Here is a 13764-nt window from a genome sequence, read left to right as displayed (position 1 = left end):
AAAAAGAAAAAAAGCCAAAAAAAAAAAAAAAAATTGGATAAACCAAAGAAAACTCCCAATCTGTAGGATGCAGCTCTTAGGAGACAAGGCACAGATTTTGTTACAGCAAAAGGCACCAGCCACGAGGATGGGAAAGGTTTCCACTCCTCAGTGCTTGGCTTTACCCCTGCAAAGGCTGTTGGAGAATTTTCCCAGCTCCCTTTTCCGTGATGCTCAGTGACATCTCGGTGAAACAGCCCAGAAAAACAGAGCCAGGAGCAATTCCTGACACAAATAAAGCCCTGATGGGCAAAAATATCCTCCTAGAACACTTCAGCTGCCTTGAGTGCTCCCTGCCTGGTGTGAGAAGAGCCCCAGGTCTGGCACTGGGGATCCTCCACTCATTCCAGCACATCCCAGATTGTAACTCCTTTTGGATGGGCAGGGATCTCTCTGTTACCTCCAGCAGTGAAACTGCTCAGCCAGGAGAGCTCCCTAGACAGGAAGGAATGAGCTGCTCGCTCCTCATCCAGCCTGGCTGAGCTGGGCTGGGCTAAGCTGGGCTCAGCCAGGCCTGAGGCTGTACCTGCAGGGTGTAGGAGTTGTTGTAGAGCAGTTTCACGTCCACATCATCCCCATTAGTTGTGCATTTGCCATAATTGCCACCCAGGCGATTCACCTCGTCCTGTGGGGACAGAAAAGAGGCCTGGGTGATTAGCAGTGTTAATTGGGGCCAGCCAGCACCCTCTGAGCTTCACTGGAGGGAGCAGAGAAGGGCAGGAAGGGCAGGGAATTAAATGAGCAGCAGAGCTGGACCTGGATAAAAACCACAGGGAGTGACAGGGGAAAGGTGGGAGAGTGCAGGGGAATCCCAGAGTATTGGGAGGGACCCACAGGGATCACCCACAGGGATCACCCACAGGGATCACCCACAGCTCCTGGCCCTGCCCAGGACACCCCAAAATCCCACCCTGTGCCTGAGAGTGTTATCCAAACACTCCTGGAGCTCTTGGGGCCGTGCCTGTTCCCTGGGGAGCCTGGGCAGTGCCCAGCAGCCTCTGGGGGAAGAACCTTTCCCTGATCTCCAGCCCAACCCCTCCTGATTCAGCCCCCGTGGCTCAGCTGACCAACAGCAACACATCCTGTCCAAATAAATCCCTCCTGGATGTTCGTCCTGATCCCAATTCACCCAGGCAGCTCTTTGGGAAGAGCTGGGATGGGACTGGAGAGGTGCAAAACCCTCAAAAGTGTGAATCAAACGAGGCTCCAACATTTTGAGAGCCAAAAGGCCACGTTTGGGACCATTTGATTTGGCCCTGAGCACAGTGAAGCGAGGCAGGAGAGGAGCCCGAGGCTGCTGTGCGTCCCTGTGCCAGCAGGAGGGACATTCCCAGCCCCGGGGCAGTGCCAGACCTGCTGGATGCCGATGGTGGTGGCGATGCCCGGCCGGATGTCGAAGCCCTCGTGCTCCAGGAACGGGGTCTGGTTGTGGTTGTGGATCATCACCTTCACCCCCGCCACCGTGGACAGCAGGGGGATGTGATCCTTCTGCTCTGCCCTCAGGATAAGGGACAGCCCTGGCAAGCAGAGAGAGGGAAGTGTGGGACAGCTCGGGGTGAAAGAAGAACATCCTGAACTGTCAGCATTGATCAAATCCCTCATGGAAGAGCCATTTTTATTCCTTAGAAACCTGGTGGCAATGGCACCTATTCCAAACCTTCAACAATCCCATAATACTCTGCAATAACAACTGTAAGAATATTCTGCTTGAAAACAAAAAGAAGATTCTGCTTTTTTAAGCCCAGATGTGCCTGGCATGGCTGTCACATGTGGCAAGCCAATAATCTGTGCCACCAGACCAAAAAGGAGGCCTCAATATGTCAGTAAATCCTACACAGAAGCTATATTTAATTAATTCTATTAATTAATGCCCTTTCCCCCAGTTTGGCAGGTCACTCACCATAAGGAATTCCTGGTTTTGTGGCTGTCCAGAAGGGATCTGTCCCCTTGCTGTTAAAAGTGTAGCAGCTCCCAAAAACTGGGTGGTGGAAGTGAACATAATCACTGGAACGGGGAGAGATCGGATGGGGTTTTAATGGTGAGTGTGGCAACACCTTAATTTAAAGCAGGATGCCTTTGGGATAATGGGAATGAGCTGTTAATTGCCTGCAAATCCCAATCTCCACACACCTGGGCCTGCAGGGCTCCCCATCGTACTGGCAGGAGTAAACCATGTCCTCGATGTGCTCCTCGTGCTGGGAGATGTTGATGATCACGGGCAGCTGGGACATGATGTTCATGTAGTGGAACCTGTACCACTCCAGGATGGCATCCATGCCCGAGGAATAGGTCTTGTAGAAGCAATTCCCACCTGTGGAATTGCACTGGGAGAGAGGGAAAGGCTCAGGGTGAGGCTGACAGGTCACAGGGAAAAGGAAATACTGGAGACAGGGGTGAGGGGAATCTCTGTTTTCCCAGAAAGTGAAAATTCTGATTATTTCAGGAATTTTCTCCTTGGAGCTGCTCCATCTTAGGGGGAAGGAGGCAGGAGGAGGGAGCTGAAGCTTGGGAGGAGGGATGACAGGGCTGGGAATTCTCTGCAGCTCATGAATCATGAGCAGAGCCCAGAGAGGCTTTCTCTGTTCTTACTCAGGGGAACACCCACAGGTTCTGGGGAAAGTTTGCCTGGTCAAGGACTCTAGGACAGAGCAGGGGTTCAATAATCACCCCAAAACTGCTGGTGAAGGACTCCAGGACAGAGCAGGGGACAACAATCACCCCAAAAGTGCTGGTGAAGGACTCCAGGACATGGCAGGGGTTCAATAATCACCCCAAAATTGCTGGTGAAGGACTCCAGGACACGGCAGGGGTTCAATAATCACCCCAAAAGTGCTGCTCTTTCCAGCCACATCAATCCCAGCTTCTGGTCCTGGGTCAGCACAAACTGATGGACAGGGATGGATTGAGGCAGGAATGGATGGAATAAGACAGGGATGGATGGGATGAGGCAGGGATGGATGAACTGTCCTGAAGCACTCCCAATCTCTCATTACCCAGCTCTGAAATCATCTCTTTTTTCAGTCTTTTTGGTTTTTTTTTTTAATGTACCTTTAAAGGCCCTGAGCAGCCTCACCTGGAGCTTCCACCCACACTTCCAGGAGCAAATTTAAGCCCAGATGGGGATCCCAGCCCTAATTTGGGCTGTGGGACTGGGCTGCTGCCTCACCACAGACTCAGTTTCTTACCCTGATCTTAAATTTCCCTCAGCTCCACAATTTCCCTGATGAGCTGGACTCTTGATTGGACCTGGACACCATTCAGGTATTTTGGGGTGAATCCCCATCCTGCCCTGCTGGAAGGCTCCCTCTGTCCATGAAGGAACACCCAGAGCTCCTTTCCCTGCCTGGATCCCGGTGAAATCCTGCCAGGACCCCACTCACCAGCCTGAAGCCCACGCTGGAATGTTTCTTCCCTGACCTGAGGTCCGACATCCTCAAGAGGGAGAAGTTTTGGCTCAGCTTGAAGCCCGACCTGCTGAGGTTGGCCAAGCCCTGGACGTGGATATTCCTGTCATTCATGTGGAATAACCTGGCTGAGGTGTTGATTCCATACAAGAAGGTGATGGATTCCTCTGCCATGCGATCCAGCTGCACCAGGTGTTCACTGACCAGCTCAAACCTGCCAGGAACAGAAGGAATTTGGGAACATTCACATTTCTATCAGAAAAAAAAGCACTTTGTGCCCTCACAGGATCCATGGAAAGGTTGTTCCTTGAAGTCTGGGGGAGAATATCTGGGAATTCTGGTGCCAATGCTCAGCAATACTTTATCAGCAGCTCCAGTGGCTGAATTTCCAGTTGTTGGAAACCTCAGACCTTGCAGCTGTGCAGAGCTGCACAAACTGGCCTTTCTGTCAGCAATTAGCTAATTATTCCAAGGCAATTACATAATTCCTTCACTATGTAACATGAAACTCCGTGCTAACTCGCCCCTGTCGCGTGAGCCTCATTGGACAAGCAGAGCCACACAGAATTCCATGGGGTTTGCCTCATTTACTGTGTTATTTCCACGTTTCTGTGGGACACCCAGGAGAGCTGCCTCTGACACGCACCATCCCAGAGCTCAGGAGCTGGCTTAGGAAGGAATCCATGGAGCAGCCACGTTTTTCAGGGAAAGGCTGATTTTATCAGAGCCCAAAATCGGCCAGCAGCTTCCACCAAGTGCCTCGGCTCCGTTCCCTCTGTCCTGACTCAGCGCATGGAATTCACTGCTACAAGTCCTTGCACAATTCCCAACAAGATCTTTATCTGGAAACCAGTTTGGAAACAACAACAACAGTCCCTTTCCAGCTGGGGCAGGCACAGGGACCTGGCTGCTTCTCCTGTGGGATGCATCCCAAACCTTTGGGACCATCCACGTGTGAGGGGAAGCAGATGGGGATGGCTGAAGGCAGAGAGATCCCTCTGTCCCTCCTGGGGGATGCACCCTAAACCTTCCCAAACCTTTGGGACCATGGAGCTGTGAGGGGAAGCAGCCCAGGTTACCTGTAGGGATCCTGGGGATGCATCCCTGACCCTTCCCAAAGCTTTGGGACCCTCCAGGTGTGCTGGGAAGCAGCCCAGGTTACCTGTAGGGATCCAGGTTGCAGATGGTGATGGCTGGGAACATTTTGGGCTCGGAGTGCATGGACATGGTGAGCACCACAGGGTAGGCCAAGTACTGGCTGAACATGAGGGCAAACTGCCAGTAGAGCATGCCAAAGCTGGCCAGCAGCAGCAGGGTCCAAAAAGCCGTTTTCATGCGGTTGCTGTCGGAGCACACGAGGCGGATGGTGCCGTGGATCGTGGTGTTTTTGCAGAAAAACTCAAACATCTCCTTGAAGGAGTCGTAAAACTCGATCAGGCCTTCCTGCCTCTCTTCCTCTCCTCGTGCCAGCTCCTGCTCCATCCTCTAAGTGTCTTTCTGGGCATGGAAAAGATGGAAAAAATCTTATTAATCTGAGGGGAAGACTCTTCTGAACAGGTCTTTTCCAAAGAGGCCTCTTCCAAAGATCCTCCCTTGGTGGGAGAATTCAGAGTGGGAAGAACATCATGGAATCCATGAGGGGAAAAAAACCCAGATGAACACACCAAAGAGGCCTTTTCCAAAGAGGCCTCTTCCAAAGAGCCTCCCTTGGTGGGAGAATTCAGAGTGGGAAGAACATCATGGAATCCATGAGGGGAAAAAACCCCAGATGAACACACCAAAGAGGCCTTTTCCAAAGGGGCCTCTTCCAAACAAGCCCCAAATAGGTTTGCAATCAGAAAAACCCAACAAGAACTGAGCAGAATCTGGATCCAGGCAGGAGCAAAGAGCTCAGACTGTGCTGCTGCTGAAGAAACACGAGGTGTTTGCCCACAGTTCCATAGGATTTCTCTGCCAGTGTGGGTTTGTGAGTAATGCTGGGAAGTTTGAGGCCAAAAAGGGTGGGGAATTTTTGTCTTTCTAAGAACTCCAAGGAGCAGGGTTTAATCCTGAAGTGTTGACTCATTGGGCATCCATACAGATTTATAAATCATGATTAGGGGAATATTTCTAGTGGAATATTCTGGTTTATGGGCCTAAAACAAGACTGGCTTAGAACTACTACTATGGCTTCATCCTTAAGGAATTGGGATAAATCCAGCTTTGAACTGGATAAATTAGAACCTGGTTGTTCGTTTTTGCTGTAGGATCTCCCATTCTGTAGAATAAACAGGATTCATTTACCTCTGAACTCTCCTCCAAGATGAAATACAGGGGGTGTTGCAGAGTCCAGACAGGAATTTAGGGATGGAAGTGGAGAAAAACACCTCAGTTGGAACCACAGAGGGGATGAGCCAAATTAGGGTGTGGATAAAGCCTTGTAGGTAGCACTGAAAAGAAAATGATCTCAGGGGGTTTCTGGAGAGCACCAAAATATTAATTAATATTATTAACAGCTATTTTGCCACAGAAATAGGAATTTAAGGCTTCTCTGTGTTTTACAGCAGTGAAAAGGAAGCACAGAAATTGAAAATCACTCAAAAGAGTGGCATAAATCCAAATAAAAACCCCCATTTCCTTTGTTGCAGTAATTAAAACACCTCCTGTGCTACTCCAGAGATAATTCCAGCCTTGCTGAGGATGTGTCCCGGGCTCTGGTGCCAGTTTGGGACACATTGTTGTCACAATTTCATGTCCAGAACATGACACCGTGTGTTGTGAGGTGTGAGTTTCCAACATTACAGCAGCCCTGAGTCACCCTGCCCATCATGTCATTAAGAGAAGTTTACTGAGTCCAAACTTTGGGGCAACCTTAGCTCCAAATAAAAAAAAAAAACTTAGGGATGCAGGGATAGAGTTTGGGAATGAGGAGAGCAGAAGTCACTAAAGAATTGTTGCAAGAGGCTCTGTGATAATGGAATTAAAGCTCAGAGTCTTTATCAGTGAGAAAAATGTGGAATAAAAGGCCAGAATTACCCAAAGTGAATGCTAAAAGGATTTATCAAAGACAGATTTTTTTTAATGTCTATTTGTGACTCTAAAACCCCCAGACAAAGCCTGGTTTTCAGAAACAATTCAGAGTTTTCAGGCGTTGTCAGTGGGATTTTAAGTTTCTGGCTCATTCATCCCATTTAAATCTGCATTGTTAAAATAATTAGAATGAAAAAGAAATAGAAAGCAAAATAATCCCGAGGTAATGTGGAAAACAGCACACCCCCATATTTATAGCTACAAATGAATAATAGATCTAAAAATACACATTTAACAATCAAATTATAACCAAATTCCAGCCCCTCCCCACTGTACCTTGGCAGAAACTCTGATCTCTGAGTGTTCAGAGAAGCCACTAAACCCAGCCCTGGGCTTAATCCTGAGCAGAAGTGCTGGCCCAAAACTCTGGGATTTGGGAGTGCAGAGGCCTTGGGAGCTGTCCAGCCTATATGGATCCAATCTGTGACATCAAAGGGGGCAGGACTTGAGGAACAGATCATGGAAATTATTCAAAGCATGATCCAGGGAATAATAGGAAGTGAATAAACTGGCCAGACGGGTTAACACGAAGCTTACACCGGAGTTAAGCTCGGTTTAAGTGCTGCTGGCGTGCTCATCTTTGGTTTTTCCCCTCCTGATTAGAGTGGATTCTTAGCTATCATTTCTAGGGAAATAACCAGGGATTCCAGGATGTTCTTCCCACTCGGGATTTCTCCATCTAGGCAGGATATTTCTGCCTTCTTTCCTTGTTTTCCAGAGCCTGGCAGGATGCCAGGGTGTGCTTGAGGAATTGCATTCCTCAGTGTAATCTCAATTGATCAGCTACTCCAAGGCACACATGGATTTCCTCCTGCTTCTCCAAGAATATTGCTCATCCCATCCCATCCCCAGCCAGGATTCAGGTGTTGAGATGGGAACAGAACCAAATCAACCCCGTTTAAATCAGGTTTTAGGAGGTGGTTTAGTTAAAGAGTTGCAGAAGTGATGGAGAAATGGATTCATTGGAAGGATGAAAATTCCCATAATTATTTCTGATACTTTCCCACGTGGAAAGCAGCTCTGCAGGAAGTTTTTTATACGAATATTTGGGATCCAGATGAAGTTTAGAGCCACAAAAAAGAGCCTGCCTTTCCAAATTGGGTTTTCTCTCCCACTGGAAGCTATGAAATATCAGCATTTGCAAAAAATAAAAAAGATGGAGATTTTTTCTTGTGAAATTTGATTCAGAAAGAAGGGAGAAGGGACAAAGATGAAGGGAAACAAACTCCCCTGATTTTGACTGATTTGATTGATTTATGCTGGATTTTGCTTTAGAAACCCCAAACCACATAGAATGTTCCCCTCCAATTTTCCAATTATTATTTAAAAAACTCAAATCCTATTAACCACCTGCAATTACTCTGTTCCACCCCTCTTCAATATTACAAGGAATTTTCAAAACACATATCTGGAACCTGGTTTAAATTTTAAAAAACCCTGGTATTTTGGAAACTTTTGATTAAAAGAGAAACCCAACTGAATGAAGAGCTGCAGCAGAGCCACGTGAAGAGTTCATTAGCTAAAATCTCATTAAAAAACTCCCAGCACTGGAAGCCTCATTCTGTCACGTTCGTGTCTCTGTCCCCCACCCTTCCTTCTCTCTCCATTCCACGTTGTGCAATGCAAAATGGCAACAATAAATCTGTGACAATGGAATTATTGCACAAGGAGCAGGCACAAGACAGCTCCTGTTGCCTCATGATGGTGCAGAGATTCCCTGGCAGCACCTCAGAAAAATCCCTTCAGAGTTTCCTCCAGGAATTTTTTTTTTTTCCTGCAGGAAATGGGGAAAAACTGGATCAATATCCCTCCAAAAAAGATCCCAGTTCTGTTGGCTCATAGTCCTGGATCCTGAAGTGGGAGGAGCAGGGAGAAAAAAAAACCTCCTTTGCTGCTTAAAAATGTGGTGTTTCTTTCAAAATGCAGAGATTGTGGAGATAAGAGCCCTGAGAAAGTCCTGGGGGGTTGCAGGGCTGTAATTACCCTGAGTAAGGCTGAAAATGTTGATTAGGGCTGGGAAGGAGAAAATGCTTTGTGTGTCCTGAGGAGCAGCAACTCTGGGCAAGTACAGAAGGTTGCTTTTCCCACTGGGTGTTTTTAATTTGTTGGTTTTAATGGAATCACATCCAATTTAATTGATAAAAACAGCAGAGATAAAGAAAATTAAGGAATTTTGCCATTTGGCTTGGAAGCTTTCACATATGAACTGTGCAAACCCTGTCCTTGGCCCTACACTTGATTATTATTATACCATAATATATTATAATGTTTATTTTACAGGCTCAGATGGATGATAAAATGATTCTCAGCTATTTGATAAGACTATTGAAGCAGAAATAAATATCAGATTATAAAAAGATGCCAGTATCAGCCAGGCACAATAGCAGGAGAGGCACATGGATTATCCTGTAGGAGATTTTAGTTCCTTCACCTAGAAGTGACGCAGTAAATTCATGTTCCTTGTGGGATGGACTCAAGAAATCAGGGAAATCTTCTGCCAGACAATCAATTTTTAAATTCTTGAATGTTTTCTTACAGCTGGTGCACATGAAAAATGTTTTGTAGAGGCTTGAGTGAAAGAGAGAAGCTCAGGGATGTTTTCCACAGCCTCTCTTGCCATGCCTGGCTCATCCTTTAGAACTCAAATATTAAAATATTTTGCCCACTATCATTGAAAATGTCCCAAAGAAGAACTTGTGAGGTCTTTGAGGAGGCTCTGACTGGGCAGAGGTGTGAAAATCCCACCTGAGCTCATTCCAGCCTCTCCTTCCTGCAGCCTTTCCCAGCTGCTTGAACATTGAGGGGCCTAAAACCAAAGCCCCACCTGAAGGGACCCCGGAAAATCCCAATTCCAGCGGCTTTCCCTGGGCCTCACCACACGGAGGCTCCGCTGTAATTTGCTGCCCACTGACCACACAAACTCTCCTTGGGATGAACTTTCTCCCTCACTGCATTTGTTCCACATTATCCTGCTCTCCCACAGTTTCCTGACTTTCCACTGCTGTCTCTCCCAGAGGTTCCCACTTTTCCCTCTGGATTGTGAATGGAATGCAGCCCTGGGCATCCCCTCCCTGGAGCAGAGGTGGGGATGTGGAGCAGGGATAAATCCTGCCTTCAGGAGGTTTTGCAGACAGTTTAATCTCCATTTGAGCAGATCTGGCTTTACTTCCTGCACGAATGGAGTTTATTCCCCAGGAACGCCCCAGGTTACTCTGCCAAACCCTCTTCCCACATTTTGTCCCCTCACACACCACCCCAGTTCTCCTCTCTGGAATGAGTTCTGTCTCTGGTTTTGTGGGGCCTCCCTCTCCCTGCTTTCTTGACGGCCACTGGATCAGCCAGTCCATCCCTCCTCCCACTCCAAACTCCTGTGGGCAACTCCAGGAACAGGAACCTCCCAGTGCTCCCTCTTTCCGCTCCCAGCAGGCTCTGCCTCCTCTGTTTTTCCCAGTCCTTGCTCTCCCAAACCTCTGTCATCCTTACAAAGCAGAATTCCAGTTTATTCAGGAGGCAGAACAAAGGCAGTGCCTGCCCTGGAGAGCTTCCAGATGTTGCTTCACATCTCCCTCTGATCCTGCCCTAAAAGTGCTGCTGAATTCCTCTGGTTTCTGGATGTTTTCCTCGTCTCCTGGAATGTCTGTGGAGCTCTGCACACCAACATTTCCTCTGACAATCCCTGAATCTCCTTTTGTGGCATGCTTTGAGGCCTGGCTGGGGGATCTCTCTGGAAATCCCATGGATTTGTGCCTGCAGAATCAGGATGGCCCCGGTGTTGCAGCGTGTCCCTTCTGCCAGAGCAGCTCCCAACGCTGCCAAACATGCTCCAGGCAGAGGTGAACACCCCTGAACCTGTGCTGGGCTCCCTGTGCCATGCTTTTATCCCCAGTTTTCCAAAATAAAGCTCCCTGGCACATCCTCTCAAGCCCAGCAATGAGCACATGAATAATCTGCTAATCACCAGCCGTGTAAATATTCCTTAATTACCCCTCTGGAATGAGGAGGCTCCACGTCAGCCCTGCCCTCGGTGCAGCCTCCAGCAGAGGGTTAAAATCCAGCCTCAGCACCAAAAAGAATCCTGCAGGCTCCCGGGATGACCAAGCATTCATTTCCACTCACTCACCTTTCTGAGTAAGGTGGCTGCAGCTGCTCCTGGCATCCCTTTGGGATAACACTTCCTAGTTTTGTTTTTTTGGCTTCTCTTCCTCTTCTGGTTTCTTTACTCCCAGCTCTTCATCAGCGCTGTGCCCCCACTCCAGACCTGTCCCCCAAAGATTCACAGGATGAGATCCTGCTTGCTGGTGGATGGGTTTTTGTCCTGCTCCAGCTCCGCTGCAGGGTATGTAGGAATTCTGAGGCAATCAGGGCTGGCAGGGGTTGGAGAACACCAGCAAAACCTTCTTGCTCTGTGGACATGCAAGATGCAACCATCCTGGAATCCCAGGTACCATCACTCCGTCCTGAATGAAGCCAAAAATTCCCAAGCAGTGCCTCAAACGCCTGGAAAAAAGAGGTGGAGAGCGCTCCTGGCTCCTGGAATAGTCCCCAAACCTTGGTTCCCAACACTTAGCAGCAATTCCCAGGGGTTAATCAATCCAGGAACTTCAGCCTTTCCCGCTGGGAACTGGAACAGATGTCAACAAGAGGAAGAGGTGCTCCAGTGTGGCACCAAGGGAAGGAGGGGATGAAGAAACCGGGAACAAACTGCGCAAGGGCAAAACAGTCATTAGCAAATCCTAATTGAAACCAGCTATTACATAAGTGCCTGTGTCAGCTGCCATTCCTCTCCCGACGGGGGCTTTTCTTTAGGATAAATCCAGCTGCAATGCCGTGTTTTCCATCTGGAGGATTTCCTCACCTTCTCCCACAGCAGTGCTGTCCACGGCAGAGTTGGGAATTGCAAACGAACAGCTCTGGAAGAAGTTGGAAAAGCCCAGGAATATTTCCCTGGATGCAGGGAAAGCCTCAGGGAAGTGGTGTGGCTTGGAAAAAAGAGATCATTTTGAAGCCTTTAAAAATGCTGCTAAAGGCAATCCAAACCACCAGGCCAATGCAACGGCTGAGGTGAATTAGTTTGGAATCATTCAAACCTGCAGGAATTATTTGGGAGACCCCAAAACCCCTGCTGTGCTCAGGGTCTGTCTGCTCTGATGGTAGGGGGGGGGTGTGTTTATTTACATTCTTTCCATACATGAAGTATGGAAAGCACCAGATAACCCTTAAGATTTGCTATTAAAAACCTGGTTTTAATTCTTTTCATGCCCCAAAAAGACTTTACTCATCAGTCAAAGAATAAAAATGCTGCCACGTGACTGCCAGGCCCCATTTCCTCCATGAGTAACACGGAGTGAGGAGGGCACCTGAACAGCACAAATATTCCTGGTCTGACCTGTCTGATCAGCACCAGCAGAAATCCCCAAACCAACCCCAAAAGGGATGCATCAGGAGTGGTTTGTGAGCTTGGGGATGCTCTTAGGGACACTTGGGAGTGCCATGACAAAGGGAATGGCTTCAAAGATGGGATAGTGGGAAGGAATTCTTGGCTGGGAGGGTGGGGAGGCCCTAGGATGGATTTTCCAGAGGAATTGTGGCTGCCCCATCTGTGGAAAGGTCCAAGGCCAGGCTGGAGCAGCCTGGGGTAGGGGAAGGTGTTGGGGTTGGAGCTGGATGGGCTTTAAGGTCCCTCCAACCCAAACCAGTGAGGGATTCAGTGTTTTCTCACTGGATTGACCCTAAAGGCAGAACTCTACAAATCCTTCACAATATTTTGTTTCAATTCACATCCTGTTTGCCAAGGGGATTTGGACCATTTTCCAGCACATTTAAAGGAAAAGGACCAAAAAACTCCCAGACAAAACAAACAACAAACACAGAAGAAGAGATTTAATTTCCCTACTCACCAGAAGCACAAAAGCAGTGGCAATAAATCCCCAAATTCCCAACTCTCTTCCAGCAGAGCCTGTAAAAACCCAACTGGGAAGCTGTGAACTCTTGAACTCTTCCCTTCCCTGGCTGTGCAACCTTGGACAAATCTTTTTCCCCCGTCCCTGTTGCTTCACCCATGAGGCAGCCCTGATGACACGGGCAGCATTGTTCAGGGGTTAATTGGTAAATTGTTAATTGGTGTTTGTCCAGAGCCCTGGTGATGTCACCTGCCCTGGGACGGCTTTGCCACTGCTCCGTAATTGCACCAGGACACGTTTGGGTCATTCCACCCTCGTTAAAAAGATGTTTTTATGGGATATTCCTCGAGCTCAGCTGGCATTTGGAGAGGCTGTGCCTGCTCCTCTGTTCTTTGGGATTATTTTGTGCTTTCCAAAGGGTGCTGGGAGCATCAGATCCCAAATTTTTTGGCTTCCAGACATTTCCATGAGCTCCTTGCAGTGCCCATTGCTCAATGTCAAGGACTTTCTTCTCACTCCAGCAGCACCAGAACATCAGATCTGGAGATTATTTTCACTTCCAGGCCTGTTTGGCAGAGATCTGGAGATCAGGAACACTTGTAATTTGAATTTCCTGTGCAATCCATTTCATTTGCCTCCAGAAGGGAAAGTTTAGAGCCTTTCCCTGCTGTTTTTCCTGACATTCTGAATTTCTTGGAGAAGTGAATTCACTCCTCACACAAGCACTGACTTAAACTACAATACTTTTTGTATTCCTTTTGAAAATTACAATGTCTTGGTTTTCCTCATTATCCCTGGCATTTTTTCCTGGTTTTCTCCATTATCCCTGGCATTTTTGCCAGAGTTTTCCGGCAGGTTTGGGGAGCAAACCTCAAATTCCCATCCTATCCCATGAAAAACCTGGATGTTGATTTTGACTTGATGGATCAGCAGCTCTAGGGATGAACAAAATGGATCCATCCCAGAGTTCAGAGCATCCCTCAGGAGAAAACTCTCCAGGATACTCTGCCATGAATATTCCCCATAAATTGAGAGGTGGGACATCATTCTGTTACTCTCCTCCTGCCTTGCCCTTATTTTAATGTATTTTTGTTATTAAATTGCCCAGAGACCAGGCTGGAAAAGAGAAATTCTGGGAATTATTTGTACCAGTACCTCCAAAATTCTTCTTCAAAGAAGCAGCAGCTCCACAACTGCATCAAAGAGGGGAACTTTTATCCACTCCTGGCTGAAAAATACTGGGATGTGCTCCTGGATTCCGATCCAGCCATTCTGGAGGCATAAAATCAAAAAAACTGATTAGGAGGAGTGGGAGAGCAGGGATTTACAGGGAGTATTTTATCATTGAAAGG

The 13764-nt window shown here is 47.8% G+C and overlaps 1 protein-coding gene across 1 annotated transcript in view; it reads right to left on the bottom strand.

Moving 5' to 3' along the window:
- SCNN1D (sodium channel epithelial 1 delta subunit) overlaps positions 1-13758 on the bottom strand; it is an 18031-nt gene extending 4273 nt beyond the window's left edge. Inside the window, exons 1-7 of the mRNA XM_017743974.1 lie at positions 10633-13758; positions 4606-4940; positions 3420-3657; positions 2170-2363; positions 1940-2043; positions 1393-1556; positions 554-664 (exon numbers count right to left, since the gene is read on the bottom strand). Of these exons, the coding sequence (XP_017599463.1) occupies positions 554-664; positions 1393-1556; positions 1940-2043; positions 2170-2363; positions 3420-3657; positions 4606-4925 (1131 nt within the window). The 5' untranslated portion in view covers positions 4926-4940; positions 10633-13758. The remainder of the gene's footprint in view (positions 1-553; positions 665-1392; positions 1557-1939; positions 2044-2169; positions 2364-3419; positions 3658-4605; positions 4941-10632) is intronic.
- Positions 13759-13764: the final 6 nt, after the last annotated feature.

The sequence above is a fragment of the Corvus brachyrhynchos genome, unplaced genomic scaffold (genome assembly GCF_000691975.1).
Source record: "Corvus brachyrhynchos isolate BGI_N302 unplaced genomic scaffold, ASM69197v1 scaffold68, whole genome shotgun sequence".
Taxonomy (NCBI): domain Eukaryota; kingdom Metazoa; phylum Chordata; class Aves; order Passeriformes; family Corvidae; genus Corvus; species Corvus brachyrhynchos.
This window is presented reverse-complemented; position numbering and strand designations above follow the sequence as displayed.